Raw genomic sequence first — 19,189 nt, forward strand, 5'->3', positions numbered from 1 at the left:
GCTATTGGGTGAAAGCGATGGACTAAATACTGGGCTATGGGATAAAAAACCGGACGCCTGCCTGATAAAACGGTATTCAATTTTATTTCCGGCAGACGGTGACTCGCCCCCACGAGATGGGCCCCCACAAAAAGCGACATCTAGGATGGCTCAAGGGCAACACCGGTGTGAGCGGCTCAGGGGTGTCGAGAGGTGTACGCCGCTTTCTACCCAGTGGCTGCGAGCAGCCACTGTGCCAACTCGCGTCTTATGCAATTTTTCACTTCCACCCCTGAAGCTTATAGCTCTAACGACTCCACTCTGGCCGGCCGGCTAAGGCAAGCCAGAGGCAGAGAATCCTACTAAATTATTATTATTACCGTTAATTTTTATAGGTAGTAAATTAGTTATGGATCTGAACAAAGTGTCAAAAGTGACTTTTTTGGTAGAAGAAATGTCACTTTTGACACTGACAAATCAGATCCATAACTAATCTTGATCTATTCTGTTATTAAAATCAGAATACGCCTCATAGGTCTTATAATACAAGTCCACAAGATCAAACAAGATCCTAAATATATTACTTATAAACTTTAAAGCGAACCATGGTACATAGTTGCTACAATAAAATTATACATACACATTGCACCTTGAAATGGGTATTGCAAGTATTCTTAGCTAAGAATAAAGTTATATCTCTTGCCCCGCCTTTTCTACTGACTTTGTGAAACTAGTTTGACTGTTCACACGTTAAATTTCATAAATAAAATGTTTAGAACTCACCAATCCATGAGCTTTGCTCATATGTGATGTTAGGGTGTTCGTGTGTGTACTGGGGCAGCAGGACCGCGGAGAAGCCTTGGCAGAACCCCACCGATATGTTGATGGACTGAGCCGCCAGTGCCGCCAGTACCTGAAACGTTATGGTCGCCTGGTTAATATTTTTGTTACCATGAGAAACGATTGAAATTATACGCAACAGAGTGCTGCTGCTTATCCAAATAATATGTTATTAAGGGCCTGTTTCATATTGTCCATGTATTCGATAGCTAATTGACAACAGTGCAACAAGGGGTTAAGTGAAATTTTGGATACGAGGGTGGGACCCGAGTTTGCAACATTCTTACCCCCGGAGTTACACACAATGATTTTCATCACAATTGCGAAGAAAAAAACTAAATTTTAAGCAAAATAATTCTTAAATACGGTGACGTATCAAACATTTGCTCCCATTTTGTAGTTTCTTGACAGGTTCGGCATCGAAGGCACAATCTTAGCACTTAATCGACCAGTTAAACTTTTTTGAAGATTATGAAACCCCAACGATGACTTTATTCGTCAGATAAGTGGCAAGTAGCTTATTCATTTGTAGCACTGTCGGTAGAGCAATAGACTGGAATTGTATTACTTAAATTCCAAAAATTGCAACTAACTCTTGTCAAAGTTACCTAAATAAATAGTTGGTAATATTAAATAATATTACGTTCATATGATCCGAAAACCTGAAACGAGTATTCATCCTTCGGCTGAATGTTTACATGACTAGTTCAAAAACCTCAAAATCATTTCGACATTTGGCCGAACTTGACCTAGCTATAAACTCGTACTCCAAAATCGTTTTATCATTGACATTGAAAGGTTAAGAAACCAAACAAAACGTTTTTCATAAAAAAAATGTCAATATAATTGTCGCGTTCACAGCTTGTCGCACATCGACAAACGGTAATAGTCGCTAACGACAGATAAATTGCGGAGCATCCGCGAATTACACGGAAATTATCCTATCAAACATTTTTCCATTTTGCGCCGCCCAAATACCAATTCGACTAGAAGAGCAGAATTCCGTTATCGTTATTATTTATATAAAAAAAATCTCACCAACATAATTTTTTTTTAGTATTGTATGAATTGTATCATTTTTAAATTGTTGGTATCCGTTTAAAAGAAAATTAAAAACTCTAAATTGCTCATATACTCATAACTAAAACAACATACAATTAGGAAAGCTAATTACAATGGCAATCCCTTTGCGCGATCTCTCTCTGTTAACTTTTTAGTTTAGTAGATCTGCCGTGTTACGGCAAAACCATAAAATTATATGGGATAGTCGTATAGTTTTGTGTGGTGGATACTAGTTTAAAAAATGTTTATATAAATAGAGAAACACTTAAGAAGATAGCAGAGCGGAGCCCTTTCTCAGATTTAAAAATTTGAGGTGAATATATCCGTCGCGCTAACAGTGGCGGCTTTTTCCTCCTCCAAAACTTAACCAATCGTAACGAAATTTTGAAATCTAAATAAAATTAAAACTAACAGTGTATGGACCAAGGTCAGAAATATATGTTTTTTTAATGGTAATTAAATTATCTGTGCGACAGTTTTGCTTTTTGGGCTTATTTTGTATCAGTTTTGAATAACATGCTTTTCTTTGCGGCCTAGTCTATTAGACCGTTTTTACGATGTTTTAAATGCTCTCACGATTTAAAAAAACACAGATATTATTATTTCAAACATCTGTAACTCGGGAACAACATAATTAAACCCAGGACGACCAGCTTTATTATTATTAAATTTATCCCTACATAATCTTCCGATAAATCTTCACAAAACAGAACGACTTCAAAGCGCATAACTATCGTAATACCTACAGTATAACAATAAAATAAAGCATGTAACATGATATGCTCCGAGCCAGCTACTGTACCAGTAATCTAGCTAATCTAATCAAGATAATCATTAATAACAAACCAACATGACTACCGAGTCGTTGTTCCTGCTAAAGTACGTAGCGCGTTAGTTTTTATACTCGTAGCATTCGGCGTAGAGTATCGTAGCCGTAGAGTTCGTTTCTAACCAAATATGGGCTTCACTACATTTGGCTATATTTAAACAAACCAATAAAAACATTGTATGGGAAATCGTTTTTGTAGTAATGGCCAATGCCTCGCTAGTAATGGCTAATGATTCTCATTTAAGACGAAAGTCGAGGACCCGCGCGAAATCGCCATTTCATACAAACGTAGTCCTCATTTTCCTCTCTGGATATTCACATAATTGAAAATATTTTGACACAATTTTTTGTATATCAACCACAGCTACGTTTGAATTTTTTCGAACCTTTATTTATTATAAGAGTTAGAAGCATTTAAAAATTTCGTATTAAATCTGTTTTTCGCCCCCAATTTTTACAATAATCAATAAATCGAAAAAAGTCAAACGTAGGGGCATACTTAATATACATCAAATTATGTAAGAATATTTTCCATAATATCAATATACAGAGAGGAAAATGGGGACCACGTTTCTATGTAGAAGTGGCCGTCCTCTTTCGTCTTAATGCGAGCGTTCGCCTATACATATCGAAATGTGAATGGGACATAATTGAAACGAAATATCACGAATGATCGTTTGAATATTTTACTTACTTCGGCCATTTGTTTGGACAATGGTATCAACGTTAAGATAATTACACAGAGCACGTTTCGTTCGATACTTTCGACAGAGGTGAATGTTTGAAAACAGCATCATTTCGATTTCCTTTGTCTATTTTTACAAATCGGGCGCCCACGCGAAACGTGAGCGCGAAACATCGCGCGAGACTTGCACAAAAACACGTGGCATTAGTCTAGTGTGAAAAATAACTGCTGTGCCAAAAAGAAAATACCTAAATAGCTTATACTTTTACTGCGGGCATAGCTAATAAGATACTAAACACTTCAATATTAAAAAGTAGGTGGCCGATACCCATTACCCCGTTTTGTTTTTATTAATGGAAAAAATAAATACTCCCATTGAAACTGACAACTACAGCCTGCTTTTTCATAAAGAATTGAGTTAAAATGACAGTTTCGCGCAGAAACAATATGTAACTAACCAACTTTTCCATATAATTACAATTTTATTAGCATTTCTTCGCATGGGAAGCTGTGACAATGGGAAGATGGCGGCCGGCCGCGCACGTGCCACCGTGTGCGTAATGACCACGCTGATAACCCGTCAGTCAGCAAATCATGCTAAGTCGTCTTCGCGTTTACGTTTACTTCTGGCGTTTATGCGGCTCTGGTAATTTATGGAGAAAAGTTGTGGAAAAAGATTGGATTGATTTGGATTTTGGATATGGATTTATTTTTCTAAATGAGAACCCCGTCATCTGTCAACGTAGAATCACTTTGGGTTAATAATTAATCATTTAGGCTTCGCTTTATTAAATTACTTGAGTTTGCGTTTAGGTACTCTATGCGTTTATGCTGACGTGGTGATTCCTGAAGAACGTACCTACTGAAAGTTTAAAGCAGAACTGTCAACAGGATTTCAGTAATTTTCAAAACAAACAGTAAAACGGCCCAATTTGAACAATGCTTATAAGATGCCACAGAGATACAGTATCGATTAGTCAGTATCAAAAGTGAAATTTCTTCAACCAAAAACGACACTTGACACATAGATCGGTATCTTATCGCTGTGACTTCTTATAAGCATTATTCGAATTGGCCCAAAAGTCACTTAAGAATTAATTCTTTCTTAATTATCTGTATGTCATTATCACCAACAGTTTGCTCTTCGTATCATTCATGTGTTTTTCTTAATGATCTCGCAGCAATTAAGTGAATCCGCACTGACGAGTGGGTCGGTAAAGCTGAGTAATGGCTTATAAGCGCACGCGCAGCGGCGGAACAGCTGTAAACACTGTTTATGTCGCCTGATTGCCGGATGCGCTGTAACTGCGCGGAAAATTTTCAAAATGGTGGGGTTGGCTCGCCAAGACGTTGGAATCTTTCAGGTTTCAATAAATGACTAGTGATTTCGTAGATACAACACTGAAATTTCAAGTAAGAAAAAAGTCGACACGAGTTTTGAGGGAAGCTTTTCATTAAAAATTAAGAAAAGTATGAGTAATTAAAGTGACACAGCAGTTTGTTTCATACATTAGGTAGAACTTGTGATAAGTGCACCTCTCGAATTGCAGACGTCCATAGGCTACGGTAACCGCTTACGATCAGGCGGGCCGTATGCTTGTTTGCCACCGACGTAGTATGAAAAAAGTTTTATCGGGGCCATATACCGGACAAAGGCATCGCGAATTAGAGTTAATGGACGTGATGTAATTAACTCTGCAATCGATAAGGGCCTGATTTACGACACGTTCTCACTGCTAATGAGTGCACTGCAGACAACGTAACCATTTGGCGTCTGTCAAAGCTATATTTCGTTAGTATGATTTTCATGATGAATAATTTACCGTTAACTTCTCGTCTGTGTATGATACGATTGATAAGGATCCTGACAGAATTTTTAATTATCTTTTTCCATTTTGTTCGAAAACTATTTTTGTCTGCTCTATTCGGCGCGACCGAGGTTTGAACTCACGATGACGACCAACACATACGAAAGGTTAATCCTGAATACTTATATACACTAAAGTACGTATATAAGTATTATAAGTAGTAGTACACTGTAGTTAGTTAGTCGTTATCTATGCTGGTCGATGAACTGTTACGAATAAAAAGACCTAACCGTATTGGAAGTTATTGTTCTAGTTAACTTCGAAGCCAGAAATTTTGATTTAGCCTGCCTAAATAAATAACAATACCATACCTACATACAATACAATACAATACAAATCCTCTTTATTGCACAACCTCTGAAAATAATGTACATGGAAACACATAAAAAACATGAAGATAGAGGTAAACAACAGGCGGCCTTATCGCTACAGAGCGATCTCTTCCAGACAACCTTTAGGTAGTGGAGAACTGAAACTTAAATTAACTAATTAGGAGGTGCAAAAAAACTAAATAGCAAACTAAAATACCCTTAAAATACATATTATGTTTTAATTATGTACATTGAAAACTTTTGTCGGAAATAAAGGTACCAAATTAAATTCGCGCTTGATATAACTTTAACAATAACTTTAAATAATCATAACTTTTATGATTTAATAAATTGCTAATTATCTCGATGACATCGTATCGAAAAAAATACATATTTTCCCACCCATTCACACAAAAAAATGGAAGTAAATTTCATAACAATACTTAATATAAGTATTATAAAATAAACAGTATTTTATAGTTTTTCCGATACTTTACTAGGTCATACTTCTGGAAAAGTATAAATACTTTTCTCATAAACTATTTGATACGCATGTAAATGCGATAACACGATCAAACGTATGTTGTAAACAGTACCGTATTACTCACACCCGAACCATCGCCATTATTATTAATCCTGCGTTTAAAGCAAGAGGTCCCGGGTTCGAATCCCGTGCCAGGCCATTTTTTTGTGTGTTTAACACGAATATTTTGTTCCTTAGTTATGTAAGTAGATGTTTTATATGTATCTAAGTATGTGTTTATCTATATTAGTGTGTATATCTTCGCCTAGTAATAAAAGTAATATTACAAGCTTTGCTTAGTTTGTTGCTAGGTCGATCTATGTAAAGTATCCCCAAAATATTTATTTATTTATCATATATGTGGGACACTAAATTAGGATAACAAAAAAAATATGTCGGCAACCGATCGTAAGATCAGGCAGAAAGTAATGTTCCTGTGTAATGTTTTGACGGTAGTCACATTCAAATGGGTTCGTTAGGTTGCTTCAGATGAAGGGCAAACAGATCAAAAATAGGAGCCCTGCGTAGCCGCGTAGCGGGTCTCCGTCGACTCAGGGATCGAGACAAAAAATTCCCGTTTTAGGATATGCCTAGAAAAATCCCGATCTGCCTGATCTGACGATCGGCCTCCGACATATATGTATTTGATTGTATTTTATACATTTGAAGCTCGTGTAGGATTGACTTTGTAATTTGGTCTTCTTCCATAATTTCGACATCAACCTACAGTATACATGGCTGATGTGATGATGTCGACATACTCTTTAAAATGTCTCCAGGAGTACTTATTAGACGTGCAAAGGCAAGGAAGTAAAGTAAGCAATAAAATTTTGTACCAATAAACTATTTCTGGCAGTAACTTATATAAGGTTTACTTCCTATACGAAAACTCTTGCTCACTAATCAGAGTCACGCGCCTGCCGGACATTGTTAAAACTATCAAATGTCCTAAATGCACCGTTGAACAGTTCAGTGCGACCAAAGCACCGATAGTATACATTAAAGCTTATTGGGACCTTAAAAGACTGACAAAAGGTTCCTTACAAATAGCATTAGCTGATACCCCCCGGGAAATAATACTTAGAGCCAAAGAGTGACTGAGCTTATTTCTGTGATACGTATTCAATTTACGATTGTATTTAACGTGAAGTTTCACAGTTATCTTCGGAATGACATCGCTCGCATTTAACGCTATTAATTTGTGTCATTTCTAATTAGTGTGTAGTACGATCCGTTGATCACAGAAGTTAAAAGACAACTCGCGGTTACGTCACGACACACAGACGCTCTCGAATCTCGGATTAATTTGCTCGCTTATGTATTTCAAATTGCGTCCACTTTTACGATTAGGACTAGCCCAAGATGACAACGGCAAACGAAAAGAAAAAAAATATCGGAGTGACAGATGCTACAAAATGTCACGTTACTATATATACTAGCCGTGTCTTATCCAACCTCGACATTGGCAGAATCATCAACACCTTGATGGAGCCATAACACGAAAAATTGATTGATTGATTATTTCCATATATTATTTAAGTTCCAGTCATCCTGGCTAGGTCCCCTGTACTCATGTTAATTAAATATACCTACTAACATAACATACACTGGCTAAGTGTAACGTGGGAATAAGGAATAGGAGAGGCAAGATGTTAGGACACCTGATACGGGACGACAACTTTTTCCTACAAATTCTGGAAGACGGAATTGAAAAGACGAGAGGTAGAGGAAAGCCCAGTATCACATATCTCATTCAAGTGAAAATAATGCATCGTACGAGCAAATCAAAAGACTGGTGCAGGAAAGAAAGGATTGGCAATTACTCCACCGACAAGACAGCTCTTAAGTTATGATGATGATGATAACGTGGGATAGAGTAACAGCAAGGGTGTCATATGTAACTCATTAGGGCCGTTCGCTCGCGTCCTAGCGTTTTAGAAGTAAAATTGCGTATGATAAAACTGCCTGTTAGTCTGCAAGTTAAATACACTGAAGCTTACCTGAGAACTGATTTTAGAAACAGACGCCATCAGTGCACTATTAGCATCGCTTTTAAATTACAAACAAATGAACAAAACTGAACCATATGTTTTATTGAACCACAGGATTAACACGATTGAGTGGCAAATGTACTGAACTGATCCTTAGCTTAGGGATTTTTCACATGGCAAGATCAGCAAAGCACAACACACTTGGCATTCGTCATTCCTGCGTTCTCTCGCTTTTATATCTGACCGAACTAACATAGCTGGATTTGATCGTTAATATTGCGATAATTCGATACAGATGTATGTGTCGCTAGATCTGCCATTCTCAATACGTTGTTATTAATAAAGATTTTCATTTTCAACGTGTGTCTGGGGAGCGTGCAAGTTTTTCTCTGGTCGTCACCCAACAATCGGTCTAAAGTGCGAGCAAGTTTAATATATATATATATGTAAAGTAAGTATTTTCTGTGCCAATACAGCAGTAAACATCGTATTTTTATAGTTTGCCAGATCATTGCAAAAGCGGTTATACATTTTCCGATTTAGCAAAAACTAGTTCATATTTTTATATTTATATCAATTGTATTCTTAGAAAAATCTACCGATGCGGAAAGGTCTCCATTTCCGATTGGCATGTCAATGTAACATGCTTAATTCCAGACATACTTCATATTTATTTTACTTGGTCTGTTAATAGACAGAATTTTTTTTAATTACCTAGTAATTAAGATTGTAAAACTTAAACCGATTAAATGCTAATTGTTATGTTATCCGTGTTAATTTATATTGAGAATTAAACGTGTCGACCTGGTCAAGTAATGAATGATGTCATAAACGCCGAGCAGGTGTTTTTTGTTTTATCAAGTGACATTTCAAACTATCAGCCACCAAATTGGTTTTATAGATGTTTGATCTAGTTCATATGTTAATTAGAACAATAAGGAAATTTCCAGACAACCGTTTAGCCTAGTAGGTAGTTATTGGTCCTAGCGCGAAACTTATTGTCCTGGGTTCAAATTCAAATCAAAATGACGGACTTATATCTGTGATGGCTGTGTGTCATGCGCTTCGATTCCTACTATTTACCTATCCAATTATTTGTTGCTATGCTTATAAGTTACCTATGCACATAGTTAAGTGACGTGACTTCATGATTTTATTACCTACTCATGTATACATTTTGCTTAATTTGGGTCTACGTAGGTATATCTGTGACGTATGTGATATGATCTGTCTGATTTTCCTTTCCAATCCCCGCGAGACAGATAAAAATAAGGGTTTAAATAATGATCTTGAAATAGATTCTGATTGAGATATCTATGAATTTTCTACCATGTAATAGACTGGAAGTACCAGGCGATCATAAGTCGGAAGGATATGACATGTGGTCGCGGCGCACCTTGACCGTGCCGTTCACCGCCTTCACCTCTGTATACAAGCTTTACGACTCACACGCTCCACATACACACAATCGATTGACATCATCTAGAATAATCGTTATGCGTTACAATCATAGACTATATATAGATTCCGCAGAAGCGATTACGAAGAGCTCTAGGTCACACATAGGTGCAATTTCACTTGTAAAATGCCATGATTAGTCAAATCGACTATGACGACTATTGTAAAGTCACTCAAAGTTAAATTCAAAACCCCCAAGCCCCCAATGATGAACCAAAACCAACTCGATTATTCTAGGGCAAAACTATAAACAAAACGAAGAAAAAGTCAGGCAATACCAAAATTTTAGGAGTCCGTAGCTAGCTCGCCCGAATTTCACCTTCCCATACAAACGGAGTTTCATTCTCATTTTAAAACTACCTGTTGGATTATATGAAGACTAGATTATACAATTATATGAAGTACGTATATCTATGCCTGTAATAAGTTTATATAGCTGCAGCTTATAAAACAAATGAAATAGCAAAAACAAGTTTTTTTTATGAAAACTTAAATTCGCTGTATCTTTTTACCTATGGTATCTGAAGCCATATAAACTAATTACAGGCATAGATTACCTTATCTTATTGTAAGTACAAAGTTTCAGAGCAATCTAGCCAGTCGTTTTAATTGAGAGCGTAAGTACGTTTGTATGGAGAACCGAGCTTGCTGCGGACTCTTAATTCCGTGTTGAACTTGTGGTGACGAAACGTACAATCGATTTTCAACTGTTGTTTTTAAGAAAGACGCACGGTATTAGGTCAGATCGTGTTCTAATAGATGTAATTCCAACATCAATTTTTTTACTAATTATAAACTAGTTGAATACGCATAATAAGACAAATAAAATATGTTTGACTTTGTTGATCACTTAATATTATTATACATATGTACAAACTTATATAACTATTTTCGTTCAGACAATTAAATAAACTAGTAATTATTAGTTCATAAAATTCAACTGTTGAATCGGAGGTACTACTCAAACGGCCGACCATCTTATGCCTACTGTGTTGAGGTCGTGTAAGCAAACTAGGTAGTTAAGGCTGCGCTTCCACCAGAGATGTGTGAGGATGCTTAGCGAGGGATGTGTCTGTTAAGAACCAATAGAATAACTGCTCGCTGAGCGAGCAAAACAAATGAAGTGATTATACATTGGTTCTTAACAACACGTCCCTCGCTAAGTCGCTACGCAGCCTCGCACATCTCTGGTGGAGACGCAGCCTTATTAGCAAAATGTGGCTGCTTAGGTTATGATTTTGACCGGTAATATTGTATGTATGTTTTCTCATAACTCTTATTTTTTCAAAATGCTTTATGTGATTAAAAATTATATGCTTATGATGAGTTTATGGCATTGAGATCTAGGCGATGGCATTTAATAATCCAGTTCCCACAAACCGCATGGCGTAAACATCAAATCTGCTGACTGTAAAAAAGTATGAATAATGCTTCTCTATTTCAAAGTACATACAATAGTCATAATTTTCCTCAATACATAAGTACAGAGAAAACATAGACTTATTATATTATGATCGTTATCGGTAAGGGCAATTATTCGTATGTTTATCACAAATATTTGTTCCTGAGTTATGGATATTTTCTATGTATATATATAAAACTACCGGAAATTGATATGTTATAGGTAATACTTAAAGGGCCGCTGTTGTAACTCGTTGTTTCCGCTTCCGTTCGCCAATTAATAAATGTTCGCTACACTTCACCGGCCGTGATTGAACGGTAACTGCACGACAATCGGAAAATCGCACTTGCAACTTATTAACAATCGCACTTGCGACTTTATACCCGACTGTCGCAAAGCAAAAGAGAGGTATGGGCATTGTGAATGTCATCTCGCTTTGTGTGGTAGGGCACAGCACAGCGGATGTCATTCCAGATCTAGAGCAGAGCCTAACTGGTGAAGTACCTCCACCTTACAGAAAACCGCAGCCAAATAACACTAGACCCTACTCATAGTGTGTTCCTGCCGGTGAGTAAGGTTGGCAGAGCTCAACGAGGGGTGGGAGGGGGTTAGGGTCGGCAACGCGCATGTACATGATACTGCTTACCATCAGGCGGGCCGTAAGCTTGTTTGCCACCGATGTAGTACATATAAAAAAAAGTAAATTCTATTCTCATAACTTAAAAAGTACTCATTATAATTTGACAAATGAGGTGTCATTTGAATAGTCGTGCGTGATTGTCAGCAAGTTATAAGCTATACCTACATTTTTTTTTTATACTACGTCGGTGGCAAACAAGCATACGGCCTGCCTGATGGTAAGCAGTCTCCGTAGCCTATGTACACCTGCAACTCCAGGGGAGTTACATGCGCGTTGCCGACCCTAACCCCACCCCCCTCGTTGAGCTCTACACCCACACCTACATGACGTTAATTACTAATTACGTTAGAAACGTAGGAACTAGATGGATTTAAATGGTATAACTATAATTAGTCTCAAAATCACAATCTGTGTGTAGTGTTCAACATAGCACAGACCTCTCAGTATAATAATTATCAGTAAACAAAAATCAGATTTACATTGGTCCAAAAATAGCATTTAAAAGTAGATTTTGAAAGAGAAAGAAAAGTTTTTGTTGACAGATTTTTTATGTTATTCAAAAAATGTTACGCAACACGATGTAAACGTAAACAAACGCGCCACAAACGTTAATTGATACAATTATGATCTTCGTTTTATTATAAGTCATATTTGTCATATTTTGCCACGAGCCCAAAGATAATATATATTGTTGCCTGAATCAAATTTTAAAATAAATATATAAAAGACCATATGAAGATGTGAGGCCTTATGAGCACCAAGATCTATTTGAACACCATGTTTTTCCAATTCCTAGAAATTAAATGATAATTATCTGATAGTGCTTTAATTTGTCCCTCTTCGAGGTCTTAGAATTTGAGTTCGAAAGCTTTATTGGATATTAAATTGACCAGACTAAAGTTTAATTTATATGAAATATAAAATAGTTTCTCACGACTCTGTCTATCGGGTAGTGCACTTACGACGTAGATCGGTATTGCAGTGCGATAATACCTAAGCAGAAACGTGGGTCTGAGTTTAATTATCGTCTATGTGAGTATCCTCCTATGATAATTGGTGGAATATTACGTAACTATTGCAATCTTTCCTTACGCTGCAGAAAGTGCAAAAATGTATGATTTGCTAACTTACGACAGGAAATGATTTGAATATCGGATTGGTGCATAAGAAGATATAAATCAGGATATATTTTATATCTTGTGCATTGACCTTATGAGTACGAAGATCTGTTTGAATTTATAATTCGAATGTCTCGGTATTCATAGTTCGTTTTTTAGCATTAGAAAGAAGGTAAAACATGTTGACGTGTCTTTTTATAAAATAAAATAAAAACACTTTTGTAAAATGAGTCTTAGCAAATATATAACAAATATAAATCATACACGATTATTTCTTTTGCTTTTATAAGTAATATAAACGAATTTTTTTAAAGTTACTTTTTTCTAATGTTAAAACGAACGAACGAACGTGTTTTGGTAATTAGGTGACGTTTTTATTCTAGAATTTACTAATTGTGATTAACTAGTGACACGTTTAGTAGCATTGCAAGATAATTTCTTAACATAACTACACTATCAATCTGCATTAATAAGGGGCATTCCACAAAAAGTTCTACTTTGTCGGGGACGTGACGCGTATGACAGCTAGCTTAATAACCTGCAGAAATATATATTACTTACTAACCGGTGAATTTAATGCTATATCGGCTCTTAGCTTTACCAGAAGTGTAGTAGTTCTAGGGATATTTATTTATTAAGAGAAAAAATAGCTTTACGATCCTAACCATAGAACGGTATTTTTTGTATGAAATTTCCACTTCGGGAGAAAACGATTTCCAATAACTAAATCTTAACATTTCGACGACCGGTCTGGCCTAGTGGGTAGTGACCCTGCCTACGAAGCTGATGGTCCCGGGTTCAAATCCTGGCAAGGGCATGTATTCGTGTGATGAGCATGGATATTTGTTCCTGAGTCATGGGTGTTTTCTGTGTATTTAAATATTTATATATTATATATATCTTTGTCTAAGTACCCTCAACACAAGCCTTATTGAGCTTACTGTGGGACTTAGTCAATTTGTGTAATAAAGTCCTATAATATTTATTTATATTTATTATTTATTTAACAAATCACTTTGATTGTGATGTATCGCTTCAGCATAATATATTCTGGGTTTAAAATGTTCGCTTTAAAAAAAACTCCGTTTTATCGACTAGTACATTGTATACTTCCCTCTTAATGCCCCTCTATGGTTTTATTTTGGACCTTATTTTATAGTTTTACGATTACTATCAAAACAAGACCAGGAAAGACGTCGACGTAGGTCACTGCAAATTGCGGCATTCAACTTGAACCTTGTGACCGATCGTGAGGAAGGCCATCATCAAATCATCTCATCTGCTCAGCTACTAGATGAAGCCTATTACATTATTGACAATTTGCGGTCACTGCACTCAGGTGCTCCCTTACTAATTTAGTACGGGAACGCGATAATAGAATATAAATAAATAAATAAAATAGAGGCGGAGTTCATCTAAGTGCTACCTACGTCAAGTAAGGAGCTTATAAAGAGGATGATGCGTTCTTCCTGCCAAATTTATGCAAAGGTAGTGTGTTCAGAGTCAAAGTTGCATTCACTTTTATGGCCTATGTGGAAATTTTTAATTAGCCTGAAAGATTTAGATGAACATACTAACTTGTTCTTCTCCGTTTGAACACTAAGAAGTACATATCTTACCATTCGGACGTGTAAAAAAATTCTAATCCTGCCCAATAGTATCCCACTGTTGGGCAGAGGGCAATAATTCCATAAAATAGATAACTGGTCACCATAAAACTGACCAGGGCCACATGACGTCGCCGTAGACACAAATTGCGGTATTCAACTTGAACGCCGCGACCACCGGTCGTGAGAAGGCCGCTTCTCATTATACCTGTGTTAGCGCCGTTACCAACCAGATACCCAAATGATGATCGTTGTGCCTATTTGATATATTTGTGAATATAATAACACCATTAAAGTAATGTCTGTCTATCTGTCTGTTACCTATTCACGTTTACCGCTGAACCGATTTAGATGAAAGTTAGTATGGAGAAAAAGAGATAGTTTGAGGCCTGAGGGTTTTTATCCTACGCTGACGATGTAGCGGGCAGAAAATAGTAAAGATAGAAAATTGGCTTTATAAAGGGTTGAACCTAACCCCTAAAAAATTAAGACCGACTATCCTCCGCTTCGACTTAATCCACGTAGAAGTCGATATTAAATTTCAACTTTATTTTTACCCCTTTAAGCGTTAATTTTCCAAAAAAATCCTGTCTTAGTAGAGCTCTACAATATTCAAATTTCTCAGTGTCTATACAAGTACTATAACACGGCAGCATTCATTACTTGCTCGTCTGCTCGAGATACAATCATCCGTTTGTTAAAATCGCACCAACCTACCTCTACACAGATTTTTTCAATATGACGGTATTGTGCCACCACCACACTGTGTCTCGTCAAACTTAGTGCTGAATTACTTTAGACGGATTCTAAACGCATTATACAGTCTTGATCTCATAATGAGGTTTCTCATGTGATGCGTTCTGTTGCACAACCCCACGTAACAGCCATTACGACCAATTGTCATCCATTTCGCTGATCGCAGCTTCTGACGTCAGCATCCTTGGGTTTACTCCGATATACATTTACTACAGCTGAGTTCAAACCTAGAGGTTTGAGATATGCCTGTGTTGTATAAAACACGGACCAAAAACATAGCTAACTAACTATAAACTAAATTTCAGGGCGATAGGATAGGCACTGTAGGAAAATCAGTCTGAATGAAAACAGAACCATTCTATTATCCGTATTTTGTTTCTTTATACATGTATATAATAGTACATCTTTACTAGAATAATATATAGTACCTGGGCGACTCGGTTATAACTATTTATTGTAATATGGTGGTGTATAGATTATCACAGGTCTCTTAACTACATTTTTTTACTAAATTAAACTTGTCTAAAACAATAAAAATTAAAAAATTATATATAAACTTGAACATATAAAAAAAAAAAAAAAATTTGTCACCGGGCGAGATTCGAACCCGTAACACTCGTTTAGCAGTCCGCGTCTTAACCTGCTGGATCAGACGGACAGTGGCCGGCAACACGACATTAGCGACCATATTCTGCGTCGAAAGAAAAACGCATGAAAACTCGAAAACACGCGTTTTCCCATACATAAGACTAGATATCTAGATAGATTGTATACCCCCAAAAACCCCCATATACCAAATTTCAGCGAAATCGTTAGAGCCGTTTCCGAGATCACAGAAATATATATATATATATATATACAAGAATTGCTCGTTTAAAGGTATAAGATTTAAAGAACTATCGCTCAAGCTTTTAATAAAAACCGATTGAAAGAAGACATTTCCTTCTTTGTCGTATCCTCATTACTGAGGGACGTGACGACTGTGAACACTCTTCAACAGTGCTCTCCTAGCCGCTCTATCTATAAAATACAAGCTAACAATACTATTAGTAACTTTACATCCAAAATCACTAATCGTATTCGCTATTGACGCCGTACAACTGAAACGGCTGCTTACCATATAGAGGTCGCCATACCGCCACACCTTCCAGCAGCTCTTGATGGTGGCGAGCATGGTGCGCGCGCGCCCCGTGCCGCACACAGCGCACGCTCCGCACGCCCCGCACGCGCCCCGCGCGAAACGCGCGCTCCTGCAAAGGAAATCTATGGTTAAACTCAACGTTAGGGAAACGTTGTTTCTAACTGACAGGAGGTGAAGAATGTTTAGAGGTTAAAGTTTTTTCCTGAGCTATCAAAACGAATTTGAACAATAACTCTCCAATTTCATGTGTAGTTTTTCCTATTAAAACGTGTAAACTACAATTTCGCGAGCTTAGGGGCTAACGGCTAGTTCACAAAGAGTTTAATTATACATTGAATTGAATGTAGAAGGAAAACTTTTCTTTCGCAACCTAACCCAAATCTGAAAAAAAAGCTGCCTGCTGCTCGGGAAGGTTCCAGTCATTTTTTAAGGCAGTATGTATATGCCCAAAATAGTTTAAGTTCTAAGAAAATCACTTTAGCTTGAGCTTTTTGAATCAAAGGCATGACATACATACTTTCATCTCATGACCGTTGCATGATAAGATTGATAAGAAAGATACAAAAACTAATTTGTATCCTGTAGAAAGCCGCGCATTATGTTACTGCATTATGTTGGGCCTTTCTTATTGAAAGCAGGTCATATAGGACAATAACAGTAACCATCTGTTGAGATTGACAGCAATACCTCACAGATATATTGTCCACACTGAAATGACAATTCGTGATCCTTATTCCAAAGGCAACAAGATCTACAAATGGTAAGTTAAGATAGCTGATAGTACAACGCGATGTGACAATAATCATTAGAGAGATTGTCCTCATTCGACATCAACTCGGCAGACGGTGACGATCATATCGCATGACATGGTTCCACTTCAGACCCCGACGTCTTTCAAAACAATAGCATATCGAGATGAGCCCATAACTTACAGTCTTTTGCACAAATGCTCTAGTTATAGTAAGTTTTTCCATATCTCAAAAACAGTTATCTTACAAAAATGAAGAAATAAAATAGTATGCATTTTTAAACTTTAAGTGATTGCATTAAGGTGAAAAATTTAATCCAACACAAACGGGAAAAGTCTAGATGTTTATATTGTTATCGGTCGTTTTATATTGATTTGACAGTTTTTATTCGGAACTTTTTCATCTCAAGAAGATAAAACTGCAATATGTCATATTTATGCGTCATTTTGATAGGCATGATAACTATTGCTGTGTTTACACAAACTTGATAACTTCCGCATTTTTAAATAACATTGAAACAATGTATATAATTGCATGAACATTTATGTCATATCTTGGAGTCATAAATAATAATGCTGGATGACATGAGAAATGGCAAAATAGATAAGTTACAGAATAGACAGAATGTTTCACTTTTAAACGTAGCTATTATGATAAGTCTAATGACGATAAATACCTTTATCTCTCCGCAAATTAAATCACGAATTGTAAATATTATGTGATTAACATAATTTCCTTACACTGGGAAAAAACACGTAATACATACAGAAAATTAAACCACTTTTGTCTTGTGTATATTTCAAGTCAAATTACTACTATATTGGCTGCAGAAAATGGTGTTTGTAAATAGTTTTAGATTCCCGCAGATTCGCTTTATTTGATAATACCTATAGTATACCAACATAAATATTATATTTTTGCATGCATTTTCGAAAGCGCGCGGTCAATAAATATTTGTTTGATCAGGTACCCATTTTTTACGTTTTAAAATGTTATAATTTAGTACCTGTGCGCTCATCTCCATATTATTATAATCTTTTCATTATTAATGTTTTATCTCGTGCAAGTGAATTGTAAAAATTCTTAATGAGATTAAATGATCTTAAACCTTATTTAATAAAATATTTAAAAAAACACACGCTACGTTAATAAATATACCTCGTTGAGAAACCTTAATTGTGATTTTATATATACAGTTAAAACACAAACATAAGGCAACAATACCAATAATCTCATATTAGAGTTATGCGTAGGCGCCGAGAAAGAATGTAAATAACAGTATTTAAGTACGATAACACAATATTGACGTGTCATAATTTCTTTCTGATTTGTTGCAATCGCTGTTACGGTAATCTACGCGTTTCCTCGTCTTTGTGAGCTATTGTTTATTATTAATATGCACAATCAGTTCAGTGACACCGTTTGTTTATTTTTAAATGTTGACCTCTTTATAGTACGCATTTTTTATCTCTGACGATTTTTATTTATTATTTTCTGTGATGTTCTCATTATAGTTTGCTATTTGTGATTTATTATACCTTTTCTTAAAGTAATTTGTATATTTACACAGCTGTATAATTTTGTTGAGAAAGTTCTAGGATACGCAGGTGTGAATCATTCGTAAATAATATTTTTGTGTTTTTGCATTTATAATTTATTTGCGAGTCACAAGAACGTGCCTTTGTGGGAATAATTAATAAATCTTAATTTATATCTGCGTTTTTTTTACTGCAGTTCGTGCAAATTCTACAGACATTGAATTTACTTTACGATGAAGTTGCTATCGTTACTATATAATAAACTACTAGACCTTACGCCGACTGTTGGCGTTGATATTATCATCAATAGCTCATGTAAGTAATGGATGCATTGTATACTGAAATTGTCTTCAAGATATATTGTTTTTCTAACGATTACAGTTATGCGAGTAATTAATCAAAATTAATTTATCATAACTTACGTTTAATAGAACAAACAGACTCATTTTTTACACTTTCTTATTTTCTCGTACACTATTACAAAGTGTTTGGTATAATTGTTTTACATTTAAACATTTCCTGATATCTTATTAATCCAAACTTTCGTGTACTATCGTAGTTTTGCCAATACAATGTGATGTAGCCATTGCAATTTAATAGCGAAAAAAGCAACTACATTGAGTTTAGACTTATTGAAAACATTAAGTCATTAATTTATATCGCTAACAATTTCCGTATTTGAGCTGGAATTA

General features: G+C 36.0%; 2 protein-coding genes across 18 annotated transcripts in view; one reads left to right on the top strand and one right to left on the bottom strand.

Annotated features, from left to right (window-relative positions):
- Nucleotides 1-19,189, top strand: part of LOC133524685 (neurobeachin) — a 963,862-nt gene that overhangs the window by 892,271 nt on the left and 52,402 nt on the right. The window lies entirely within an intron of this gene.
- LOC133524691 (facilitated trehalose transporter Tret1-2 homolog) overlaps nt 1-19,189 on the bottom strand; it is a 58,624-nt gene that overhangs the window by 6,631 nt on the left and 32,804 nt on the right. For both annotated transcript variants that reach the window (XM_061860815.1, XM_061860816.1), the window contains exons 2-3: nt 16,187-16,319; nt 763-892 (exon numbers count right to left, since the gene is read on the bottom strand). In XM_061860815.1, the coding sequence (XP_061716799.1) occupies nt 763-892; nt 16,187-16,319 (263 nt within the window). The remainder of the gene's footprint in view (nt 1-762; nt 893-16,186; nt 16,320-19,189) is intronic.

The sequence above is a fragment of the Cydia pomonella genome, chromosome 14, assembly GCF_033807575.1.
Source record: "Cydia pomonella isolate Wapato2018A chromosome 14, ilCydPomo1, whole genome shotgun sequence".
Taxonomy (NCBI): Eukaryota; Metazoa; Arthropoda; class Insecta; order Lepidoptera; family Tortricidae; genus Cydia; species Cydia pomonella.